The sequence below is a fragment of the Betta splendens genome, chromosome 4 (genome assembly GCF_900634795.4).
Source record: "Betta splendens chromosome 4, fBetSpl5.4, whole genome shotgun sequence".
NCBI lineage: Eukaryota > Metazoa > Chordata > Actinopteri > Anabantiformes > Osphronemidae > Betta > Betta splendens.
Window position 1 is genome coordinate 1,588,466 of NC_040884.2, and position 27,055 is coordinate 1,615,520.

The 27,055-nt window shown below is 50.5% G+C and overlaps 1 protein-coding gene across 2 annotated transcripts in view; it reads left to right on the plus strand.

Moving 5' to 3' along the window:
• gmds (GDP-mannose 4,6-dehydratase) overlaps positions 1–27,055 on the plus strand; it is a 92,060-nt gene that overhangs the window by 49,952 nt on the left and 15,053 nt on the right. The window contains exons 8-9 of one of the 2 annotated variants that reach the window (XM_029146280.3): positions 20,378–20,496; positions 21,012–21,108. The exons of the other annotated variant lie outside the window; for it this stretch is intronic. Of the exons in view, the coding sequence (XP_029002113.1) occupies positions 20,378–20,496; positions 21,012–21,108 (216 nt within the window). The remainder of the gene's footprint in view (positions 1–20,377; positions 20,497–21,011; positions 21,109–27,055) is intronic. 2 annotated transcript variants of the gene reach the window in all.

Below are 27,055 nucleotides of genomic sequence, written 5' to 3' on the forward strand. Positions count from 1 at the left end.
GTCTGTTTCCGTGTGTTTGTGTCTGTTTTGTATGTGTGTGTCTGTTTCCGTGCGTTTGTGTCTGTTTTGTATGTGTGTGTCTGTTTCCGTGCGTTTGTGTCTGTTTTGTATGTGTGTGTCTGTTTCTGTGTGCGCGTGCGCTGATGCTGTGGCGTCTCTGCCTCCAGCAGAATCCACTCGCTGACAGCAGCCTGGTGAATTGTGACGGCTTTGCAGCTCGTCTGCTGCAGTTTTAGCTCCACAGCGTCTTAGCCTCACTTTGCTGCAGACGGAACCGAGGACGAGTCGCCTGCAGCAGAGCATGTCGACGCACATTCAGTAATTACCTGAGCTGCAGCTCTGAAATACCCAGGCTTGTTTTTACTTCTGTTGTTTTTTGTCTATTGTTAGTTTTACCTTATTGTTTCTTACATTTTACATTTATGTTAGGGTTCATTCAGTCAAAGCTGATTAAAAAAACAAAAAAAGGTATATAAAAAAGGCCTAAAATATTACAGCTGCAGTTGTTATTATATTTGGATGATCTCATGGCCCACTTTTGATTGTGCACCAACCCTGAGCCTGGTTCCGCTCCACCGCTTCCATTAACGCATCCAGTGTTTGTTGTAAATGCAGGGGGATGATTGACTTGGGCCCAGTCCTGCATGAGAAGCTACTAAAGATGATTGATGGGTACAGTGGCTGTGTTTGTAGGGAGTGTGTAGAGTCTGCTGTGTTGGTTCCTGCTCTTTGGCGTCAGAGACCGTGAATCACGCCGTCTCCGCTTAGGGTTTAAGCTTGGAGGTTATTTGGCTCAGACGACCCCTGTCCCAGGTCCCGGCCCCCTCTCGTCACCTCTTTACTGCTCTGGGGAGAAGTGCCTTCGTAGGAACCAACATGGCTCCTGTCTGCCTTTTGCTGCGGCGCGTGGTGGCTCCACCCTCACCGTGAAATCAGTGGCTCAGACTGCGGGGTCTCCGGTCAGAGGGTTTGGTTGGTTGTTACCCACACGTGAGTGGAAAAGCTAACGGTTTAAATTCAACAGAACACAGGTTCCGCACCCTCCCGCTAACGGGGATCAGGGGTCAGCTCCTGTCATCGGGTCTGGACTGAAAGAGGAGTTTGACGCAGCCAGACCTGCCAGCGACAGTGACACCATCTGTCAAGGGATTGGTCTCAGCTGGCTGTGACAGGTGTGTGTGAGTGACGTCGCCAGCAGGACCCACGAGCAGGGGTCGGGTCATAAACCACCATCTGTGATCACCGTGGCGACGAGGGTCGACGGCCTTGCATCAGCTGTGAAGAGCGGCCGTCGCTCTCAGCAACGCGAGGAGGAAGGAGGCGCCGGGAGGGGAGTCCTTCCACCGGCGGCGCAGCGTGGAGGCAGCGGCCTTGTGTTAATGAGTGAGGTTCAGCAGGGATGAAGCCTAGTGGATTGTTGAGCTGTGAGCATCGTCCTCAGCACAAACCACGGCCTCAAAGCAGGATGAGCCCCCGTGGGCACGGCAGCCGTCCGGCCCGTGATTTGTGCTCAGATGGTGTTTGAGGGGGTTCTCTCTGACTGTAAATCAGCTCCAGCTCCTCCTCAAAATAGAGCCACATACACACCTCTCTCTCGTCAACTAGTCCTGCTCCATCTTCACGCCCGCACTCGTGCCCTCGTTCTCAGCTGTATTTATTTATTTGTGGCACAAAGTGAGCGGCTTAATGGGCTTCTCCTCCTCTAACGTACTGGGAGCAGCGCCTCTGCTCTTTGCTGCGTTCTGTTGGTGCTCACGTGATGCCTTTAGTGCCGCTGTGCTGTTCTCACATCCTAGGACTCGATGCAGAACATGATCATCCTGAGAAGACAGAACATGAGGGTGGAGGAGGTGGAGCAGGGGGGGGGGGTCCAGGCTTCTCTGCTGCTTATGCTGTCTAACAAGCCTGCAAAGAGCAGGACAACACACTGCATTACTATTAGAGTTGTGTTCTTGGAAAGTCCCTGAGATCCTCCAGAAACACTGGACTGGGGCAAATTGGCCAAAGCACATCCATAAACATCAGTAAAAAACAATTTGCTGTGCGAATGTTTGCAGTTTGAATTAAGCGGTTCTTTGTGATTTCTTCGGCCGACCTGATGCTGGTACTTGTTCTGCGGTGATTCCTGTATCCTCTCTTTTTGTGTTCTGCTCGTGTGAGAATCCGAGCAGCTGGATCAGAATGCGAGTGCTGTAATGATTAGACGCATGCCTTCTGTCAGCATCAGTGGTGCAGTCCGTCCAGACCAGTCCCTCAGCTCCTACAGCACAGGCCTCCTCAGGTCTGTTTCCAATACATTGTCATTTACCTCCGGGTCTGGAACAGATTCACATGAGGAACTCTGCTCCTCCCTTTGTTTTCCCCTCCCGGCCTCGTCCTGTCCTACCGGGTGTGGTCCTGCCCTCCCTGACCTCTGACCCCGCCTCTCTGATGACCACCTCGCCCTACGCTTCTCCACTTCAGCCCTCGCGGCCCGAACAGAAACGTCCAGTCACCCAATCATCTGGTTTTGCTTGCTGCCCTGCGAACCGGCCCCGAGGCCACAGGAAATAGCTGAGAGTTCGAGGGCCCGTTTCCCCGGGGGTGGAATTAACAGGTGCACCCGTGTTTGCTTCAACTTCTCCCCATTACCACTGGATAATGGTAATAATAAACACGGCAGCCCAGGTGGAGCTCACTCTCAGCAAAACACACAAGGCTGACTTCATTGTCAAAGCTCATCTGTTGGTGCTTTGCTGTTAACTGATGCTTATGTTCATTTCTTCTTCTCCCCGTCTGAAGGTTCTGCTGCAGGAATTCACCGTAGATAAGATCCTGCCACTTTTCCTGAATGCTAAGCCTCCGACGCACCAGGCCTCAGCACAACCTGCCCGTCAGACTTGTAGTGATCCAAATGAGGTGGTGCTCGGTGGCAGACCACAGAGTGTAAAGTGATCGTTGCTGAGGGTCTCAGAAGTTCCAGTCAGCCAAGGTCTCCTGCCTCTAATTGGCAGCCATTTTCCCCCGCTGCCATTATAGCAGGTAGATGTGCCATCTTGTTCTCGTGTTACCGGCAGTCCCACTTAAGTGAGTCATCACGCTGGGTAAATGCAGCAGAGAGGCAGTTTAATGGCGTGTGGGGTCGTCTTGGTGGGTCGGGGTGGGAGGTCAAATGTTGCCATAATCTACAGCTCCAGGTTCTGCCTATAAATAAGAGCCCAGCAGATGGGAGGCAGGAAGGTAATTGATTTGGAGGGAGGGGGATATTTCACCTGAAGAGGAAACTGAGTTGACAGCGATCCAGCTGCTTTATAGCAGTTGCAGCATTAGCACCTCTGCTGTCGTATGGAAGAGGCTCTGGTCTGTGATGTTGGGGGGAATAAAAGCGTTCCCACAGAACGTGAGCAGCGTGAGCTCCAGCTGCTGATTGTTTGCAGGAGGCAGCGGGTTTTATTGTTGCCGCTCCGTTTCCTTTCACGTTGACTATTTTTGTGACTGTTAAAAACAGAGGAAGAAGTGAGAAGGGAACGTTTCAGAGCCACAGGGAGGCGGTGGAAGGTGAGCTGCGCAGTCAGACTGGCTCATTTGAACTCCACTGACATTTTACAACAAGCCGGTTCTCTGCAGACGTTCTTGTGGTTGGAAAGTTTATGTCTCGTTGGCTTTTATTGCTTCGCACTACATCCATCACAGAACGCGATTGGATCTCGGCGCTCGCTCTCAGACAACAAATGACGCACTGATAAGGCCGCATTCTTGTGCTTGTTTTCATTGATAAACATGTTTTGATTGGCAGAACAATCTCACAGACTGAGACCTGCAGGATATCAGGAGCAAGCGACTGAGTGACTGCTTCCTGTATAGACAGGAAGTCAGGGCTTTTATGAGGGCAGTGCATTGATTTGCTCGGCGCAGCTCTGGCAGCGCAGAGAAAAGAGCCCCTTCCTGTCCAGAAGAATACGGCGGCAGCTCAGCTGGGCCGCTGCTGCCTCACACGGACCTGCACCCTGAGGCTCACAACACAAGCTGCTGCTGTCACTAAGCTGAGCTGCAGCCACGTCACACGCTGCACCAGGCCGGCGTCTGATGGAGCGGGTTCTCCTGGTTTCCATCGGTGCCGATGCCGCTCACGCAGCCACACCTTCCTGACAACCAGCACCTGAGCGCAGAAGCCTGCACTGGACCGGGCCTTCTGCAGCTCCAGCTAGTTTTTCGGTTCTGGTGGAGCGGAGCGGAGTAACATTCCTTCACATTAGGACGTCCTGTACTGGGCTTGTTCCCCTGAGAGCGCCTCCGTCTTTGCTTTCCTCCTTTTCCTTCCTCTTGCTTCAGACTCCCTCGCCCTCGTATCATCGTCTCTCTTAACGCCTCTCATCCTCCCTCTCCCCTTCGCCCTTCCACCTCACTCTCCCTCACCTTCTTATCTCCCTGCATCTCTCCCTCCCTCCGTCTGTGTCTCTCCACCCATGTATCAGGGCTCGAACCCGTGTCCTCCTCCTCCTCGACAGCTCCTCTGTTAGCCGGTGGTCTCTCACACGGTCCCGGTAGGATTGAAGGTATTCTCCTCCTCTCATCCAGCGGGCTGGAATAGACGACTGACGCAATCCCTTCAGTTACCTCAGGGAGACATTAAGGCCGAAGCACTCACATGCTCATGTGTGCATATTTTCAGATAATCTAAATTAGAGCATTACCCATGTCATCTGTTGGCTTGGTTCCCACAAAACCAACCAACTAAATATTCCGAAAGTCTCTGTATGTGGCGATTGGATGTTTGCATGCTCTGAGCTCCTCACAGCGCCCCCCCCCCCCCCCTCGGGTCAGGGGTGAGGGGTCAGAGGTTCAGATCCTGCGGGCTGCTCCTAGGACTGGTGCTGGTGGACCTTTTGCCCAGCCCCTGAATTTAGACTGAGTGGAGAGGAGCTGCCTCCTCCTCCCTCGTGCACATCTGGCTGCCCCCAGAATGCTCATTTGGAGGGAAAACAAGAATGTTTTTATTTCCCAGGAGAGAAGAAGAACTCCAGAGTGAAACCACAGAGTTAAAACACGGAGAGGCATTCTGGGCCCTCACAGCCTGATGCCCACTAGGTTTTCTTTAATCTCTCCTCCTCCCATTGGCTTGTTTTACTTTCATAGGCAAAGCCCATAACGTCATCTAGTTTAAATTAAACATATGACACGTTTTGTTGAAAAGTCACAAAATATATTTATGTGAAATAGACGCCCGAGTGCTTTTACTGTGCTACAGCTGAACGCGGTTCTCTGCTTCTCTGCTCGTCATCTCTGTTCTGAAGATTTAATGACTTGGATGCAGTTTATATTTTTTTAAAGTTGGCCTAAAATCAAATGAAAACTAATCTCCTAATTCCTCCTCTGGATCGGATCTTGTCAGTGAAAATCTCTGGTAACTTATTTTTGCTGGAGAAGCGTTTCTTGGACATGTGAAGGAGCAGACGGAACAATGGTGAGACATCCTTTGTCTGATGTTTGTTTGCTTTGTTTTAGTTGCAGCCAAATGTGGTCGAGGGCCAATTTCTTGTGTTTCCCAGCAGTTGGTCGTCGCTCAGAAACGCGGCCGTCTGTGGATCCTCTGTGGAAGCCGCCAACACGCTGCTGCTCACAGCTGTGCTCCATTACAGCCACGAACAGTAGCCTCCAGCCCTGCTCTGTTATTGGAAATGCAGCGCTGCAGCGGCTTTATATGACACAGGTGCCCGCACACGCACGGGCCTGGACCGGGCCCGGCCCGGCCCGGCCCGGCCGCCAAGGCTGGATCTGATGTCAGCCACTTAATGTCTACACCACTCACAAGTCACAACACTCTCACACTCGCGTGTGCGTCTCTTTTGCTCAGAGCTGTATCAAAGCAGGCGGAAAGCATCACCCGGCTGCTCTGTCTCTGCCGCCTCAACCTCATCTGATTCTGATTTCTGACTTTGCAGATTGAATATGACAAAAATGTCTTTAATTTTAACCTAATATATTTTCCTTCTTGCCCCTGACGTCTAGATTGCTCCTTTGGTTCTGGGACTATGCCAGGTATTTCCCCTGTGCATCCCAGTTTTCCAATAAGATGAAGGCTGGAGGTACGCTTAGGCTTGGGCTCGTTGTGAGATGATCCAACAGAGCTACAGTAGGAATATTGGGGATTGAGTTTCCCCTCTGGAAAACAGCGGCATTCCAGGGAGGACCGGTTCAAGTGCCTACACAGCAGCACACTCATGAGTCGAGGTGGTTGACGGTTTTATAGTTGCAGTTGAGATCCTCGATTTGTAGAACAAAGAAATCAAAAGGTCACAGATTCTCTTCCAGCGTGTTACTGAAGCTCCAGCTGAAACCGTTCAGACCTCTGACCTGGAGACGCTCGCATGTGCTAATGTGTTGTCAGACATGTGTATCTTGTCAGGCCGTCCTTTCTGATCTTCATCCTACTATATTGAGGAGCAGAGGGCAGGGAGGCTCCGTCTGCCACATGGTCCTGATTCAGCCCGTTAGCGTCGGCTCCGGCTTCAATGAACCAGCAGGTTGTGATGTTTTCACTGGTGTGACTTGCTTGCGTGTGTGACTGAGTCGGGCTCATGCTGCTCGAGGTTGTTTGGATAATGGAGCGCGCTCAGATGATTTTACCTGAGCTGCTCTGCTCCATCATTATGTCACGAAGCCCAGTCTCCTGATGTTTTCTGGCTGTTAGCGAACCCCGGCCTCTTTGCATATCTGCCTCAGACTGAGTAGGTGATGTGAGGCCGCTTTATCGTTACCCTGTGAGAACAAAGGCAATGAAAACACTCGACTTGTTTGTCTAGTTTGTAGAGGATATTAAAGTGTGACGCGGAGCAGCAGCGGTGGAGCCGCTGTACGTTCAGACACGAGCACCCGCATCCTCACACTTAGTGCAGCTTGTTTATTTTGCTCGTCCACGTTTGCAAGTTGCAGAATTGACTGGATTCTTGCAGGATGTCGCTGACACTGTCAGTCATGCTGAGTAATTGTTTCAGCCGAAGGGTCTTTGTGCGGTTGTGTGTACATAATTCAACTATTAGTGCGAATCCAAGCCCAGAAAATAATTTAACGGCACCTTTTAGCATGAAGACAATAACTCATCTGGCTGTTAGCTGTCACACCTGTGATGTCAGTGCCACAGGTGCTTCTCTGTGTTCATTAGATGCGTATCTTTGGATGCCGGCTGTGCATCACTGTTTTAAAGGCACCTACTGCAGATGCTTATCAGCGCGGCCTAATCGCTGCCATGTGCTTTCACACGCCGCCCCGCGTGTTCAGTTCGTCACTGAACGGCCACACGGTTGGACAGCGCCTGGGGCTTTTACTGCCTCGGAGCGGCGCTGAGCTCGGGTGGTCCTCCAGCCTGAGAACCAGCCGCTCTGCTCCGACACAAGCACCAGGACAGAATGTTACTCAGGATCAAATTCCCTTTCTCCAAAATGATCTCCTTTCGTTTTTATTTTGCTAGAAGGCAGAGCTGCTGATTGAGCCTTTCTGTTTAATTTGGCGTGGATTATTATTTCGCATAATTGGCTTTTAATGAGGTTTTAACTTTGCTATGTAAAGCAGACGGCCTGGTTCTATACCACCCACCCACTCACAGGTCCAGGCAAGGTTAACCTCATCGACCTCCTCGGCAGCTTCAAACGGAATAATTTAATGGCATTACAGCAATTAAATCTATCACCAAGCTTGTACGGAGCCTGTCACATAAACATGAATGATTCATATCCTCATGCCGCTTCACTACAGTCACTCTTTCTTTTTCTTCAGATTCCTTGGTAACTGTCGTATGTTTCTGGTGTGAACATTCTTGGACAGTTAGAGGCTCTGCAGGCAGCAGGGCTCGCTCGTGACCACCAGTCCTGGCTTTCACGGTCGACGGGTTTTAAGACTCAAACTACCAGGAAAGGCTTTGGCTCGAGCGGCGGCCCAGTAAACATCTAGTAGAATCACAGGTTAGAGGCATTAGCGCCAGTGGAGTTAGTGGCAGAGCAGCCGTGTTGGGCTGAACATCACTGAGCAGGTGTTCCTAATAAAGTGGCCACTGTGTCCAGAGTGTGTCTGGCCAAGTCACCGATGCTCGTCCCTCGTCTCTCCTTTCAGTCTGAACCTGTTGCTCCAGATGTTTGAGGCGAGCATCAACGTTTTAAAGTGAAAGTACCTTTTTTCAGTGAAGCATTGATCCTAAATGGGAGGTGGAAGCACGCCGTTCTATAAATATCCCTTGTGTGTTGAGGGGAATGACTTTACATGGCAGCTGGTTGTGCTGATGGAGGCTGGCAGCGCTGGAGTCCAATAACTGTGATGCAGACAGATGGTGAGAGAGGCTTTTATCAGTTTACTGATACATGGAGTCATTGTTGTTGTTGCATTAGTGCCTCAGTCAAGCCGCTGACTCCCTCTGAGCCTAAACTGTTATCTTATCAAAACAAAGGATTCTTCGAATATTTAGATTCAGGGAAACACCCTCAGGCAATTGTGTGTGTGATAGGAAGGAAAATATTTCCCACTAAGTCTGAGCAAGTGTGCTGGAGGGAAACTGGAAACACTGGTGTCGTTTGTTCTGAGGCGCTCGCTGCCAACTGTTGCTGGCGCACACAGCGCTTTTGTTCCTGTGTGTGTGTGTGTGTGTGTGTGTGTGTGTGTGTGTGTGTGTGTGTGTGTGTGTGTGTAGCTGCTCATGTTAAAGCGCTGTGGTGTTGTAGCGACAGTGTTTAAGTCTGAGCAAAGAGAACGTGAGTGAGCGGGACATGAGTTCTGCTGCACAGCTCAGATCACACTGGCCCTATTGTTCAGTGTGTTTTAACCCCGCGTGCGCCGTGTCAGCTGCCGATGAGCGCGTTACGCGTTGTCGTGACCCGTCCTGTTTATGCATGCTCATACAGTTAATGAACCCTGCTCCGCGATGCCAGGCTGTGGCCAGCAGCAGCACAGGAGGCATTGAGTGGTTGCTGATTCATGCAGCTTCACCAGCAGTTTGACAGACGTTAGCGGGGCGTTGAACGCCGAGGCTCATGGGTGAAAGCGGCTGTCGCTGCCCCCTGCCTTCACCTCGTCTTATCCAGCCTCAGCAGGAGCTTCCCACACATTAACGCCTTGTCTTTCCTTCGGCCACGTACAGTAATTAAAAGCTTCCTGATGAGTCGGGTTGGAACTGGAGTTTGTTTTGCAGCACACGGTCCTGGTCTAGTTCTCAGTATCAGGCTTTCACTGTGTATGCGCATTGTTTTCAAAGTTAGCGACACATTTTGTTAGTTATGTAACAGATGTTTTAGTTGTCAAACTTTCACTGTACATAGATGTGAATGAAGGAAAGTGGAACTGGAAACCGTTTAGACTCCCAGGCATTTCTGATGCATCTCAGTATTTTAGGCATTCTCTAACCTCATCCATCATTCTTGGGAGAAAGTGGCGCATCCTCAGAGATGAAGACTTCCTGTCAGAAGTCCCACTGCAGCTCCACAGGAAGGGCTGGAGAAGTGTGAGGGCAGCGTTAGTGCACCCTCAGGCACCATCAGCGCAATGAATCCCTTTAGTTTGTGGAGGAAGTCACATGTCCAGCGAGAGCGTATGGAGCCAATGAAGCAGAGAGGGGGGTCGGACGGACGGATGGGGAACGAGGAGAAGGAAGTGCACTGTGGATGGATGGAAAGACCTGTGATGATTAGGTGGAGTTGGTTGCAGTGTCTGATGACGTGGCGTGAGCAGGTCTCTGTGTGGCTGTGAATCTTTAGTCCCAGCTTTGTTTCCAACGGCAGGAACCACCGGACCCTCGTCCAAGAAGCAGAATTTGCTGAGGTCAGCGTGTTGCTGTGGGGGCCGAACCTGCTGCTTTATCGGCCGTGAGCCCTCTGGGCGTCTGACAGTGGAACAAGGCAGAACAATGGCCGCCACACTGTAACGCGTGTGTTTCTCACTCTCATAGTCAGGGGTGAAGCATCTGTTTCCTTTGTTTGACACAGACTCTGTTTACACTGTTGCTGTCTCATCTTACACATTGGACTCGTTACAGGAAGATCTGCAAAACACACACGTGCGATGAGTTGACAGATTGTGTGTGTGTGTGTGTGTGTGTGTTTGTGTTTCTGTGCCTGCGTGTGTGTGTGTGTGTGTGTGTACTAATGTGTTTCTGTGCCTGCGTGTGTGTGTGGTTTTCTGTGTTTCTGTGTCCGTCTGCCCGATCGCTCATCCTGTTGGATGTCATTGGACCCTGAGTCCAGGCGTTAAGGCCTCAGTGACCAGTTCCCATCAGATCTGCTCCCCCTGCTGATAACACTGGAAAGTGTGTGAGACTGGATCACACAGTGTATGAGGGGAAGCTTTCTTTGTTGGCCAGCAGTGAATATTATAATGATGCTACTAAAGTAAAGGTTTATGATCACATTTCATGATTGTGACATGACATTAATTATGGGAACTGTCAGTGTGATGAGAAGGAGGCTGAGATGGATGTTGAGCCGTTATTTGATCTCCTCAGTATCTTCCTGTGTCTCCTGTTCAGAACTCTGGATCAGATTTACTTTGTCATCCAGACATTCAGATGTCAGGACTAATGTCAGCGGTGGTTTGGAGCTGCCTCCAACCCGGTTAGTGCGTTGTGATGCTTTAGCGGCCGGATCAAAGCGAGCGGAGGTGAGTGGCAGGTGAAAGCAGAAGCCCACAGGAAGCGCTGTGTGTTTCAGGAAGCAGCGAGTGTGTTTGTTTGCGCTTCACGGCTCCCTCCTCACCTGCTGCAGCGGAGCGATAACACTAATGAATCAACACTCGCCCCAAAGAGAGACAGCGGACGGGGCTGGACGGCTTTTATCTGTTTTTATAATATGATGTTGTGCCCATTTGGTGTTCTGTGAAAGTGGTGAATGTCCCGTTTCCCAGCCGGCCCCAGAGACCCGGCCCGGTGTGTTATCAGTGTTGTGTCAGTGGATGAAGACCAGATAAGCTGCTGGTTGGTGATGAGCCGCGTGTCCTACACACCTTCTGCCTGCGAGTTCTGCTGCTCAGGCGCCTCAGCCTTCAGGCTCCTTTGGGCCTTTACCCATTAGCAGAGACTGGTTATTCATCATTTAGCTGGTGCTGTGTTTGATGGATGAAGCTCTGGCTTCTTTAGGCGTTTCTCCCTGGAAAGGTCAAACACTGGAGCATCGGCGGCTTCTTTACTTGTTTATCAGACCTCATCCACGGTGTAATTATCATTGCAGCCAGTCAGGTGAAGCTAACTGAGGTCAGGTTCTTGTCATCCAGGAAGAGAAAAGCCGTCCGTCACGATGACCCATCATACAGATGCAGTTCCTGACGCTACAGACGCTCACGCTGATGGAATGCGCCATCCTGCTGTTTACTGCCAGTCTTCGTGCTGCCACATGCCACAGTGTCTGCTGCATAAAAGAACAGGCTTCTCCTGACGTGAGTTAAAACGCTGGTAGACACCTAGAAAAACAGCAGCGGAGCAGGAAGAAGGCGGATGAAAATGAAAGGCCAGGCTCTCATTGTTTGAATGGACAAACCCTGTTTCTAGAAACGCTGGACTCGTATTTTGGTATTAATAGATCACCTTCATGAGCCCGTCTGCTCAACAGCACCTTGTTCACCATGTTCAAACAAATAAAAAGCTTTCGTTGCTTTTCAGATGAGCTCTTCTTGTTAACGACACCTCGTCTAACTGTCGCTGTCGCCACTCACTGTCCTGGAGTTTCTCTCAGGCCGTGTGACGAGTCCCTTGTTCCCTCTGCTTTGAGTTTACGAGCAGAGCGTCTGTCTGCACTGGCTCCACAGGGAGAGGTTCCACCTGCAGCGGAGTGGGAGTGGGAGTGGGACATGATGTGGCTCAATAAAACTCGCGCTCCTTCATGCGAAGCCACGCGTCTCATCCACGCACCTGTTCTGGATTCTTGCATTCGTTAGCGTTGCCGTGGCCTCTGGGACACAGAGAAGCGCTAACGGTCTGAGAGCGTCTTGTGTGAGACCACTGTGGCTGGAGCGTCTTCGGAGCTCAGAAACAGTGGAAACAGTGGAACCTGCGCTGTAATGGAGCCGTTTTCTAGCAGCGCTGCCCCTCGTTTCATCCTTGAGGTCAGAGGTCGTGTGTTTTGGGGTCAAAGTTGACACACAACCAAGGATGTCTGCAGAATGTGTCTGCTTGGACTGACACCAGCACACTGGCCTCCTGCTGCCTCCTCTGCTTCCTCGCTTAGACTTCCATCTACTTCCAGTGGGACTGTTTCCTTTTTAATACTCAGATGATCGTTACTCCCGTCTCATTCCAGTTTTCCCACATCGTTATCTCTCTGCAGACTCAAATATCCACTCCTCCAGTGCTGCTATCAGGCCTCGGAGTTTGCTTTTATAGCCAGTGACATGACACCATCACTGATAACAAGCCTACGTAAAGTTAGCTTCCTGTCTGAAGTGGTGGCAGCAAAAACACATGTATATAATTAAAATGATCAACCCAAATGTAGGTACTGTTCTAACTGTCCTACCCACAACCTGAAGCAGATCAGCATCTGTTACTGATGCTGTCTGTCCCTGTTCAAAACAGGCATAGCTGCTATATTTAGCATTACTGTGTGTGTGTGTATGTTCTCCCTCTCACCCCTAAAAATGGTAACACACCCACAGCAAATGAGACGCCTCCTTTGAGAAATGTTCCTCATGTTCTCACGGTGTAAAAATGACACTATCGCCAAGCTCCAAAAGGGAGGGGTGTGTGTGTGTGTGTGTGTGTGTGTGTGTGTGTGTGTGTGTGTGTGTGTGTGTGTGTGTGTGTGTGTGTGTGTGTCTGTGTCTGTGTGTGTGTGTGTGTGTGTGTGTGTGTGTGTGTGTCTGTCTGTGTGTGTGTGTGTGTGTGTGTGTGTCTGTCTGTCTGTCTGTCTGTGTGTGTGTGTGTCTGTCTGTGTGTGTGTGTGTGTGTGTGTGTGTGTGTGTGTCTGTCTGTGTGTGTGTGTGTGTCTGTGTCTGTGTCTGTGTGTCTGTGTCTGTGTGTCTGTGTGTCTGTGTCTGTGTCTGTGTGTCTGTGTCTGTGTCTGTGTCTGTGTCTGTGTGTCTGTGTGTCTGTGTGTCTGTGCGTGTAAACTAGTCAACGTCATCATTATCCCTGTTGTTATTTATCTAGAGGTCACAGTTGAGGTCATGTTTGTAGACGGGTGCAGTATTTGACTGATGGCATCAGTCAACATGAGCTCCCAGAATGTTAATTTTAATTTTTTATTGCCAGCGGTGTTTGTGTCACGACTCCTTGTCTGCAGCACATTTAATCAGGGTGTAGTGGAAAGTGTGTGAAACCCATAGTGTTTTCAAAAGCACCTTCCTGGAAACACCTGACTCCAGCGTAGCGCCGGCTCCTCGTCGGCTCTTCTCAGGTTCTGTCCGCTTCTGGACCAGTTCACAATGAGCCACAGCCCATTGTTACTGCTGTCCAGCACTGCGGCTCTCTGGCTTCTGAGTCGTTATCACAGTCGAACTCTCAGGGGAAGCGAGAGTTTGTGTTGTTGACATCATTTCCAAAGAGGCGCATCTCTGTTTGTCTGTAACCTTCAGAGCAAACACATCAGCTCCACGTGTGTCAGCGACAGAGCTTTCCTTATTCCAGTCAGATCGTTGTTTATTCTAAGCATCTCTTCACGCTAAGCTGATCACCAGAACAAAGCATATTATGGACATCTTGATCTTAACTCTTGGCCACAAAGTGAATAAACATATTTCCCACAAAAGCTCCTTGTACAAACATTTCCTGTTTTGAGCTTGATTGGGTTGATTCCGTGTGCACGCTAAGCAGCTGCTCTGAATTCTCTTCAAATCATTCTTTTCTGTGAATTGTGTCGGCAGCACCACCCTTTTACAGCGTCTGACTGCTGGATGCACTGAAACGCAGAGCGGCAGCAGATTCGAAAAGGGGACGGAGGTGGAGGAACGACCCAGCAGAAGCTGCAGTGTGTGAATGAGTGAGTGAAATCTGCTGCTGTCGGGCCTAGTGACACGGCCTCCTCCGAGCAGCGCGTGGTCACGGCTCTGCGCCGTCATCAGGCTGTAAATATAACCCCACGACCAGACAGTCTGCGTCTGACGGGGAAAAACGCTGCGCTCTATGACTTTTTTGGTCAAAATGCAAAACAGGAGAGAAAAGCGGGAAGCGGCGCGGAGGAGGAGGATAATGAGTGAATGTGTGTGGGTGAAGGGGAGGAGGCTTAATAATTTCAGGCCTCTCTAAAAATAGGTTCAGAAAAACAAGCTGTTCTGCTAAAAATCACAGCTCGTGGAAGCCTTTGGGCTGATGTGTGCTCCCTGAGGTGGAGCCTGGGAGCCTGTGAGTGGATGTGCAGTGATGCAGCCGCCGGGGCAGGTCTGCCCATGTTTGGCCCGGCCCGGCCCGGCCCGGCTCTGGTCAGGGTGCCAGGTCCACTCCTGCCCTTTGCTGACTCACTGCAGGACCATCGGGGATTGTGGGATTCAGGCAGACACTGGAATAAAAGTCAGTTCCTTATACGAGCAGCGACGGTCGAACATAACTGAGGAAAGTCGCATAAAATCGTCCAGTGAAGAACCGTCTCCGTTTGGCTGCTTCCATCGACACTGGGTCGAGTTCTCCAGCGGGTTTATCACCACTGGCTTAGATGTAAAATGTCTCTGCGGGCCCAGTTGGCTGCGTTGTTAGGGGCAACCACCAGAAAACAGGTTGATTTTAATAAACAATACTGCTTTTAGTACAATATTCTAACATGTAGTCATGGTACTTTGCTTCTTATCTCACAGACGTGAGCTTCAGATATTTTGTTTGGTGACGTTTAACTGAGAAGATTTACACAGTCTATTTTCGTTTACTATCAAATGTATTCTCTTTATTTTACATTAATTGCTAAATATAAATGATTATTTCTTATTAATCAATAAAGCTTTTACATATAGTTCTTCAGATTACTTCCACATCAGGTGTGTTTTGCATTAATTTTTAGTTTAATTTTAAGACCTAGACCAATAAAGTATCTGTTACCTTAGCAGCAAAATAATACCTTCAAATGCAATAGAAGAAACTGCTGTGTTTCCACTGATGGAATGTGTTATTATTGTGTGAAGCAGGAAAGACACAAATCACTCGCGTTATGAGATGCCACTTTGAATATTGAGTATTTCGGGCGCGTTGTCAGAGCTTCAGGGCAGGTGTAAGGTGTGTGTGTGTAACAGCAGCCACGCTCGCAGAACAAAGGATCCTTTGAGTGCAAAATATCCGAGGAAGCTGTCAGACGTGCCCATTCTTCTCTAATCCGGTGTTTGGGATTATCTGCCGCTGTTGTGGAATGTTCTTCAACGCGCAGCGTGCGCACGCACGTGTGCAAGCATGCACACACACACACACATGTGCAAACACGCACGCACACACACATGTGCAAACACGCACGCACAGACACATGTGCAAACACGCACGCAGACACACACATGTGCAAACACGCACGCAGACACACACATGTGCACACACAACGCACACACACATGGGCAAACACGCACACACACATGTGCAAACACGCACACACACATGTGCAAACACAACGCACACACACATGTGCACACACAACGCACACACACGTGCAAACACGCACGCACACACACATGTGCAAACACGCACGCACAGACACATGTGCAAACACGCACGCAGACACACACATGTGCAAACACAACGCACACACACATGTGCAAACACAACGCACACACACATGGGCAAACACGCACACACACATGTGCAAACACGCACACACACATGTGCAAACACGCACACACACATGTGCAAACACAACGCACACACACATGTGCAAACACAACACACACATGTGCAAACACAACACACACATGTGCAAACACAACGCACACACACATGTGCACACACAACGCACACACACGTGCAAACACGCACACACACATGGGCAAACACGCACGCACACACACATGTGCAAACACAACGCACACACACATGTGCAAACACGCACACACACATGTGCAAACACAACACACACATGTGCAAACACAACACACACATGTGCAAACACAACGCACACACACATGTGCAAACACGCACACACAGACACATGTGCAAACACGCACACACAGACACATGTGCAAACACGCACGCAGACACACACATGTGCAAACACAACGCACACACACATGTGCAAACACGCACACACACATGGGCAAACACGCACGCACACACACATGTGCAAACACGCACACACACATGTGCAAACACAACACACACACATGTGCAAACACAACGCACACACACATGTGCAAACACAACGCACACACACATGTGCAAACACAACGCGCACACACATGTGCAAACACAACACACACACGTGCACACACACACACACACGTGCACACACACACACACGTGCACACACACACACACACACACACACACACACACACATGTGCAAACACAATGCACACACACATGTGCAAACACGCACACACACATGTGCACACACAACGCACACACTTTTTAAAATTCAGTCTTTATTTTCCTGTGAGGCTTTAACATTTGAACCGACTGACGGCGACTTGAGTGAGTCTAGTTGAACCCTTGATGACAGCGTTGTCGGGTGGAGACGCTGCCGGTGAATGACCTGCTGACGCCCTCTGACGCTCGCTGGTCCAGTGTCACTGTGTTCGTTCCGTATCGGAGGCTTTTATTTGACATGTTTGAAGAAGTTTGTCCAGAGTGCGTTGTTGAACGTTAATATGTATTGAATGACTCTGATAATATGCAGGTGAGGCTTCTGTGAGGTTGAGTCCAGGACGTTTCCTCTGAGCTGCTTCATGCAGGTCAAGCCTGTTTATTTTGAAGTTGAATTTAATGTTAAATATAGTCAGAAGTAAACAAACGCTAGCGAGAGGTTATCTGGCCGCCGCCTGGTATCGGTTCTGGAGTCTGTGTCGTTCTGGAGTCGTAATTTCAATACTATTTGCCTAATCTCAGTACAAGATGGCTGCAGATGATTGGCTTCGTATCCGGGAAGCAGTGGCCGTGATGGATGTGGGTCCGAACGGAGCAGCTGATAACGGCAACGTATGACGTACGTGAGCTCCTGATGTGACGATGGCCTTTGTTTGGTGTCTGTGGACGTTCTCATGAATATCCTGTATCGTGGTTGAGTGGGTCATTAATCTCATTATCAGTGGGGACGGAGCAGGCTCACTGGAGCTGGCTCTGCTGCGATTAAAGGCTTTCTCTCACCAAAATAAGAACACTTTCTTCGGACTCTTCAAGCTTTAACATTCTTGTCTGGCAGCTGTGCAAGCATGTTGTGGAACTGAGCTGAGAACCTCTTAAGCTCCAAATGATGTGGAAAAGCCGGCGGTGGTGGAGCTCTGCAGTGGGAGGAGGAACCTGCAGCGTCGCTGCCTCCTGCACCTCCATCAGGGCCCCGTTAAAAGCTGTGATGTAGGTTTAACGGGATTAGAGACCAAAAGCGGCCACTGTGCTTTGTCTGTACAGTAGTTAAAGCTCTGCTCTTATTTATTCACCTCTTAACTGGTTTGATTTAAAGGCAGACTGTCATGTGTGGGTGAGGCAGACGCTTTGTGCCTGCTCCCATGTGTGGATACCTGTGGAGCTGGAGGTTAATGGCATTAGCAGGCGGTGATTGGGGCTTTCTGAGGCCATATTAGCGGCTCCATTAAGTGTTTACTGTGAGCCATTCCACATGCCTGCTACAGGCAGCCTGAGATGGAGGCCTGGGATGCTGGGGGGGGGTGCTGCTGGCTGCGGGGGGAGCTTCAGATAACCAGACGCTCGGAGCTGCGGTTTGGACTTGGCTGTGTTCTGTTTTCACTTTAAAGCACCGACATCTGTTTTCAGCCTCAACGCCTTCACCTTGCTGAGGTCTGACACACGCAGGTACCGATAGGTTGTACTGGGCCCAGTAAAGCTTCAGTGATGGGGACTGAACCAGACCTGGAATAACCTTTGTAACGGTGGGGACTGAACTGCGTGACCCATGCGAGCACATTCTGAGTCAGCAGGCTGCCTTTGGTTTGTACAGGACCAGGGATTTTCCCTCAGTCCACAGTAGTAACATTTGGTTTCTGCCAGAGACATATGGAAAAGATTAAATATAATACACTCAGAAAAAAGTAAAAGTAGCAGCCGTCGTGGCTGAAGCTGCTACCGTGTTGAGGTGCTGCACAACTCTGACGTTGCTCTTTATTCATAGGTTGATGGTAGAATGAGCATCTTTCTGGCAGCGCTTCAGTAATGTGCAGTCGGGGTTCAGGTCACCAGGTCTCACCAGGTGGAGGCGACTGTGGAGGCTGCAGAGTCGGCGGTGATGGGGGTCGTCCTGTGGCCATGTGAACAGGAAGGCGTGTGCCTGTTTATCACATGACTGATGAAGCAGAGCCATGCTCCCGGGGGCGTGGACCAGAGGAGGAGAGGTGGAGGCAGGTTGGGCGAGAAGAAGACGACTCAACAGCACAACAGAAGCAGGCTGGGACCAGTAAACCCAGTAGAAAGGCTACACTCCGCGGTCCACGTCAAGCCGGCCACATCACTCAGCTCCCGTTGTAAACATTTTCTCTGGCTGTGAGAGAAGCTGAGCCGCGTTTCCAGCTCCCATCATCACAGCCCTCTACTTTCTGTGTGCGAGACATTCATCAGAGCGGTCGTCCTCATTACAAGTGCAAACAATCAGCCAGTCAGACCATCAAAACAGTTTCACAGCGGCAGCGTTGCTGTTTGATATTTTACTGTTTCCGGCGATAATTAATTTCACTCAGATCGAGGAGTGGAGGGAGCTGAAGAGGCAGCATGTGAGCGCTGGCCGTTTACCTTCTCTACGGCCACATGCGACGTTATGGGTTTGTTTGTCTAAAAAATGTCCATAACCTTCAGTTTGGTTCGATTCAGCACAAATTCATTCAGTTTATTCATAATAGGGAGAAGCTTGAATCCATTGACAGTAGAGGCCGGTGCTGTACACGGAGGTGTCGTTATTGGTTTGAGCAGCAGTGTGAGAATCTGGTTTGTTCATCAGGGGCGAGAGGGTGAGAGGTCAGAGGTCAGGCCCAGGGGAGCCATCAGCGCCGAGCAGTCAGGTGACCCTGAACGATCCTGAGATAGGACGGCCTCTCCTCCCCAAGGACCAGCATTCCAGCAGTGTGTGTGTGTGTGTGTGTGTGTGTGTGTGTGTGTGTGTGTGTGTGTGTGTGTGTGCGTGTGTGTGTGCGTGTGTGTGACTGCGTGTGTGTGTGTGTGTATGTGTGACTGTGTGACTGCGTGTGTGTGTGTGTGTGTGTATGTGTGACTGTGTGACTGCGTGTGTGTGTGTGTGTGACTGCGTGTGTGACTGTGTGTGTGTGTCTGCGTGCCTGTGTGTCTGTGTGTGTGACTGTGTGTTAGTGTCCAGTGTCATGATCACTGCAGCGAGACACAATTTCAGTGGCTTGGAAACGTCGGGATGGACATAGTGTAGATCTATTCATCCTCCCCAGAGGGTGAACCCTTGTTTTTGACGATCATGAGCTTGATCCTGGCGCTGTTCAAGCTTCAACTTTCTATTCTGTAGATGTAACAAGCGTCTCTCCGGAGTTCAGTCCCAGGTGATGAAATAGTATCTCAAACCGTATCTGTACTTGCTCACTTCATTCTTGCTAACAATGAGCTACAGTACACCCTGAATACCAATATACGATCATCAGGAATCTGTTCTTTTTGTTGTCTGCGCCGCTTTATGGGATGTCATGAACATGGCGGCCTCTGTGGGCTGCTACTGGGACCTGGCGCTTCACTCTTTATTTCTAGTGAGTGTGAGTGGTGCTGAACGTGTAGCAGGAGGCCTGACGAGGCTGGATGGAGCGTGTCCTCCGCCGCCTGCAGGACCGCTAACACGAGGCCTCTAGGCTGGAACGCTGGCAGCTGAAGTTTGGGTACTTGCATCAGCATTTAGCAGTTTAACAGGGGACATAAATGGTGCCTTGTTCTTGTGTCTCTGTCCCAGTGAGTGTCTGCAGCTCTGACCCACTGGTCCCAGTTCACCATAAATATTGACTGGCTGTTTCATACAGCCGTCACTGGGCTGCTGGCTAATAACACTGCTGCCTGCACCGTGTGGGCACAAGTGTGAACATGTGGATTTGTGCTTCGTGGCTTGTTGGTCACTGGTGTGTGAGTGTGTTTGGTCTCATGTTGTGTGGCAGCAGCACAGTGGGCCTGTGGGAGAGCTCTCTCCTCCTTTCCCACGGTACGCGTCCCACGGGTCCCTGTGGTGACGTCATCACGGAGGTACAGGCGAATGCCCCGTTCAGAGGTCGCAGGTTCACTTCCTGTCTGTCAGGACTGAACCAGATGAGCAGCGTCCAGTTGTGGCCTCTCAGCGGTTTAACCTCTCGTCTCCGTCTCTTTCAGGCTATGTGGCTGATGCTGCAGCACGAGGAGCCTGAGGATTTCATCATAGCAACGGGGGAGGTTCACAGTGTGAGAGAGTTTGTGGAGAAGGCTTTCAAGCATGTGGGGAAAACCATTGTGTGAGTCCACGCAGACAGAGACACACACACGCACACACACACACACACACACTCGTACGGTTAAAACCTAACTGTCTACAAACTGCAGGGTTTGTGCTGCATGAACCTTGTAGAAACATCATCATCATGTGCAGCTGTTTCCCCATGAGGAACAATAAAGTAGTTTTTTAAAATGAAAAATGTCATAATCCAAGTCTCCCTTGATGATTAGTAATCTACAGAAATAAACAATGGGCTCAAATCCATCACTCAAACAATGTGCCAAAGAACTTTCCTTGGAATTCTTTTACATAAACACAGTGTGTGTTTTCTAAAGCCGTCAGTCATTTGAGCCACAACTCGACTGTCTCGTCTCGTCCATTTCCTGTTGTCTCCAGGAAGACACCGACAGTCAGTGAAGTTGTGTTTGACTGCGTTGGTTCACATAGGAACGCAGGTGACATGTTTTGTCTGAGGACGACGTAAAGGTCCAAACTGAGCAGCAGCTGTGGGAACCGTGTCCTGCTGTTTTGCAGGTGGGAGGGACAGGGTGAGCAGGAGGTCGGCCGCTGCCAGGAGACGGGGACGGTGCACGTGAAGGTGGACCCCAAGTACTTCCGCCCCACTGAAGTGGTGAGTCACACGCGTCGGCGCCCGATGCTTCTGGTGCTCGGGAGGATGAAGACGCAGAAGCATTTAGTCGTGGTGCCGGTGGTGGTCCAAAACTCAGAAAACGGCTGCGTTCAGATCAAACCTCAGATCAGCTGACGGAGCGTCTGTGTGCTTCCTGTAATGACCAGAAGCCAACGTCACACGGAGCTGATTTCCACCCAGGTCCATTTCATCAATGAATGAACAGTCACTGTTTCACTGAGCACGTAGTGACACGACAGCAGTAAAACCTGATCAGACCACAAGCAACACTTTGTCATAACTTTCTGGTCCTAAATAACACATTAAGTTCATGTTTAAACACAACTTGTTGAAACAATTCAGGTTATGAGCCACTAACTACAGCTGAATAATAAGAAGCTCTGCTGTCACTGCGTGCGTCAGACAGATCAGAATGAGTCGTGTCTCAGCGCATTCTGCTCTGAACCCCTGGTTGTGATAATGCTCCGTTTGTGAGGGGCCTGTGCGTTTGGGAGGTCTTTGTGTCCGGGTGTCGGGTTTCCCTGAGGTGTTGGCCAGAGATTAGCCGCCAGCTTCTCACTTTAAAGCCGGGAGCAGCCTTCTGCTGAGCTTTGGCCCTGTGCGATCAGAGCTGAGCTCCAGTTGAGTGATGGCGCAGGATTAGCGAGAGGCCCTGCTGCCTGAGTGGAGGCAGAGCCGGCGCCGCCAGCACATCTGGGCTGCGCTCTGCGCTCTGCGCTCTGCATCGGGTCCGGGTCCGGGTCCGGGTCGGGTCCGGGTCCGGGTCCTGGCCCTGCGTCCGCGCTGCGCAGGTCAGAGTGCAGCCAGCACAGCAGCTCCTGATGCGCTGCCGCCTGCTCAAAGGGCTGACATGGAACACGGCAGCTGATCAGTGGAGTGGACGCGTGCGCTCAGACTTCAGCAGGGACTCAGGGTGGCATCAAGAAGCGTTATTCATTACTATTAACTTCATTTTATGCTGCTCAGGTCGACACCAACACATTTACCTAGTCACTGAAGTGTCAGGAAGTTAAACCTGCACTGATCCAATGAACTCTGGCTCCGACTGAACCAGAGTGAGTAGTAAACGGATGCGCTTCCTTTTAACTGGTGTTCTCGTCTCGCTCTGGGATGAAGCTGTTCCATCGTGCATCCAGTTTGTGCAGACAGGAGCTGTAGCTCCATGAGCTCGTTCTGCTTCTCTTCACACCTCAGGCCTAAATGTCTGAGCTGATGTGGAAACTGGAGTCAGAGTTCAAACAGGATTCTGTGAAGGCTCAATATGATGTTTGCTTTTTCCTTTCTGTTGATGAATGAATCGTCCCGTGCTTTGTCTGTTTGCTCATGTTTATCGAAGTAGAGCATGAAATGAAGCTCGTGTAACTGGCACATATTTGACTTTTTCCTGATTATCAACCTTGCGCCTCTTGTGTGTTTCGTCACCAGCGTCGTGTTGATTAATCCTCCTTTTTTTTTGAGGGAAACCGAACGATCCCTTGTTTCTCTTCCTGGAACACGTGGGAGTCAGAGGGTAAATATCTGCTCTGTGTCACTGTGTCTTTATTCCTGTGGCAGGTTTAAAGAGACTGAAGAGTGTTTAACCTTTGACCCCTCAGACAGGAAGTGACTGACACAGCTCTCCATTGTCTCCTCTGAGCGTGTGTGGCTGCGTGTTAAGATTTCAGCTGCCTCCGATTCAGTGTTGTGTTTGCTGCTCAGGTGAAAGAGAACTTAAAGCTGTGTGGGGCCTGTGTCCAGTGTGTGTGTGTGTGTGTGTGTGTGTGTGTGTGTGTGGCTTTACGTGAGAGGAGTGTGTCCTCCGGCTGTGTGCTAATATGTAAGTAATTCATCATTATCTCTGTCAGTGTGTATGTCTGACATGAGCTCATTTATCTCCCCAGCCCCTTGGGATAGGAGCGAGCAGCACGTGTGTGTGTGCGTGTGTGTGTGTGTGTGTGTGTGCGTGTAATTGCGTGTGTGTGTGTGTTTGTGTGTGTGTGCGTGTATGTGTGTGTGCGTGTAATTGCGTGCGTGTGTGTGTTTGTGTGTGTGTGCGTGTATGTGTGTGTGCGTGTTTGTGTGTGCGTGTTTCCGTGCATGCATGTGTTTCTGTGTGTGTGTGTGTGTGTGTGTGTGTGTGTGTGTGTTTCTGTGCGTGTGTTTCTGTGTGTATGTGTGCGTGTGTGTGTGTGTGCGTGTTTGTGTGTTTCTGTGCGTGCATGTGTTTCTGTGTGTATGTGTGTGTGTTTCTGTGCATGTGTTTCTGTGTGTTTCTGTGCGTGCTTGTGTTTCTGTGTGTGTGTGTGTGTGTGTGTGTGTGTGTTTCTGTGTGTTTCTGTGTCTGTGTGTGCGTGTTTCTGTGTGCGTGTTTCTGTGTGTGCGTGTGTTTCTGCGTGTGTTTCTGCGCGTGTGTTTCTGTGCGTGTGTGCATGCATGTGTTTCTGTGTGTATGTGTGTGTTTCTGTGCATGTGTTTCTGTGTGTATGTGTGTGTTTCTGTGCATGTGTTTCTGTGTGTGTGTTTCTGTGCATGTGTTTCTGTGTGTTTCTGTGCGTGCGTGTGTTTCTGTATGTGTGTGTGTGTGTGTGTGCGTGCGTGCGTGTTTGTGTGTGCGTGTTTCTGTGCGTGCCTTTGTTTCTGTGTGTGTGTGTGTGTGTGTTTTATGTGTGCGTGTGTTTCTGTGTGTGTTTCTGTGCGTGTGTTGCTGTGCGTGTGTGCGTGCATGTGTTTCTGTGTGTGTGTGTGTGTGTGTGTGTGTGTGTGTTTCTGTGTGTGTTTCTGTGCGTGTGTTGCTGTGCGTGTGTGCGTGCATGTGTTTCTGTGTATGTGTGCGTGCGTGTGTGTGTGTTTGTGTGCGTGTGTGTGTGTGTGTGCGTGCATGTGTTTCTGTGTGTATGTGTGTGTGTTTCTGTGCATGTGTTTCTGTGCGTGTGTTTTTGTGTGTGTGTGTGCGTGCGTGCGTGTGTTTTTGTGTGCGTGTGTGCAACACGACCCACGCCCTGCGGCTGCAGAGGTGACGGTGAGGGTGTCTGTGTTGATGGGAGCTGTTTACATGGGTGAAAGGATAAAGCTGCTGCAGGGAGTCGAGAACAACCTGCGGTTTGAAGCTGTCGGAGCGGTTTTGATGTTTTGATAAATGCAGGATTTTTTTGCTGTTTGTTTCAGATGTGTTGTTTGTACCGGTGTCACTCAGCTTGTCAAGCTGTGGTTTGTGCCAGAGCTGAGGTTTGCCTCAGGTGAGCCTGTGTTCGTGAGCATGGGTTTCACTGTTCCAAGTGTGAGAGCTGGACAAATGTCCCAGGACGTGGACTGATCTGGTGCTGAGGTGTGTAGATTTGGGAAGTCGACCAAATATGCCTGGAATTCCAGTGACAAAGACGACGGCTTCGCCCTGAGGTTTATTCAGATGTTCCTAGCGTCATTGTCCACTCGTCTCAGGTCTCGGAACAGCAATTATAGGAACCGATGTTGTCATAGTCTTTTGTTCTGTTTGTGCCTGTGAGACACACGTGAGGTCAGAACACAGGTTCTGTGTGCTGTGTGTGACGATCCAGTGTGTGTGCAGTGCAGCCGGCGTGTGTGTGCGTGTTCCTGCGCTAATGGAGCCCGGCTGCCATTCCTCCAAGTTCATGTGTCGCTGGAGGACACGGCGGCTGCAGGCTGAGTGGCAGCGCTGCGTCTCATGCAGAGCCGTGATGGATGCAAGGTGTCTCTGTGACTTTATCTGTGTGCGCTGTCAGTTCGCTGTCTGACTTCTCCACTGTCATTCTCTCGCGTCTGTCTCATTTGTGGTGATGCAACGAGAGTTACCAGGCAGCACAGGAATGTCCCAGCAGGCGAGTTTCCCCTTGAAGCAGACAGTCGCCTCCTTTCTCAGCCACCGTCCATTCAAGACGCCATCGCGCCCTCAGCTCTTTGGAGGTGGAGCAGCTCATGACACTGACATCTGTGTATGTGAGCGTAAAAGGCTGCTGCTTCTCTGCTCTTTCCTTCTCTGATAACAGTGTGATAACATGCTAATGATATAAAATGAAGAAAAGCAGCATGACCTGAAATGCAGGAAACCAGAATCTGTCAATGTTTGACGTTTTATTTGACGGATGACGCTGATCATTAGTCAGTTGTCACAGATGCTTTATTTCCCACCAGCCAATTAATCACCGGGTAATTTTAATAATATCATTGCAGGATCATCGTTTGACATTACTGAGTGGGAGGTCATTCATCTTTGTGGCACATTGTGGGCTGAGGTTCCCATGCATGTGTGAATTAGGTGTTGTTATGATCACGTACACGCGTTGCTATGGATGAAGTGTGTCAGTGGCAGGTGTCACACTAAGACTCAGCAACCTGCGCAGGTTCACTCTGTGTTCAACTAACTGAGCCGATACCATCTCTGCATCTTATCTTTTCTGGGGAAAACCCCTGGTGATCGTTGCTTGGAACCTTTTTCCCACGATGATAAACAGGTGAGCGAGCGCCGGGTGCTTGTGTTCTAACGTGATGGTTGCGACGCTGGACGTCTAGCTCCCTGTGTTCAGTGACAACATACTGCTGTCAGCTAAGCTGCATCCGTCTTCATTCGTTCCAGGGCGATGGGAGCTGGCGCGCTGCCCGTCGCCTGTGACATTTCCACATAACCGCTGCCCTGCCTGTTTTTGTCAATCACTCCATGTTCCAAGATGACCTCCTAAAATTAGCTCTTTTGACAAACCACACCTCGGTACCTGTCAGCTGTGCAACAGTGCAGCCTAAACTTCCTTCTTGCTGTGAATGGCTGTCATTCCTGCAGCGAGTCCAGGTGGACCAGAAACGCGTATTTTCCTGTCGTCATTCTTGTCATCGTTGGATGAAGAGCTCAGACAATGGCTCCAGTGATCGAAGCTAATAAAGGAGCTGAGTGTTGTGGTAACCTCGCATCACCGTTGGCAAGCAGTCATCCCACCCGTTGAGCTGACTGGAATGAAGGAGACACACCTTGCTCTTCCACTTACTGACTGCTGTTGTGCGTCGCTGAGCGTTGCTGAGCGTTGCTGAGCGTCGCCGAGCGTCGCCGAGCGTCGCCGAGCGTCGCTGAGCGTTGCTGAGCGTTGCTGAGCGTTGCTGAGCGTCGCCGAGCGTCGCCGAGCGTCGCCGAGCGTCGCCGAGCGTCGCCGAGCGTCGCCGAGCGTTGCTGAGCGTTGCTGGGCTGAACGGGCAGCTGCTCATTCAGATGCTGTGACACAGTTGGATGCCGTCCATGCTCAGTGACTCTGGTGAGTTGTTGTGACCTGCATAAACTACTGCAGTCGGAGGAGTCGAGTCCTCTCGTCTCCCACGTGGGCCGTGATGTCACCGAAGGCGCAAACACAGCCGCTCGCTAGTGGCTCATTGAAGCATGCGCAGTGTAGGGACGTGTGTGCGTGAACGCGACGGCCTCTCGCTGCACTTCGCTTGTGAGCTCCGTGACCAGTCTGCGCCGCGGCGGTGGAGGAAGACCTCCTTCTGAAAGCCTAAAAACGTGCAAGCATCACAGTGAAAGGCACGGTGAGTTCAGGTGCCGCCGTCAGTGATGGACGTGGTCCCAGACAGACAGCAGGCTTCGTTACACGCTCTGTGAATGTTGGATGAGGACGAGCTCCATTCAACCCTGACTGAGCCTCACTTTCCACTTCACCAGACAGCATTTACCTTCGAAACTTTCCAGCGCCGGTGACACGAGTGATGGACAGCTCCTGCACAGATACAGTACGGCTGCACAAACCACAGTGTCAAATCCAGCTTTGGGGAAAATCACTCATTCATTGGATGAGAAAAGCAGCCACGGCTCCTCATACGTGTGTGTTGCAGACACGAACTCACACACTTCTGCCCCAGAGAAGATTTTCACAGTTGGCCTCTTTGTTGCATCACATCGGCTCCTTAATGACCTGTGATATATGGAGGGTATTTGGGAGTTCCCACTTTG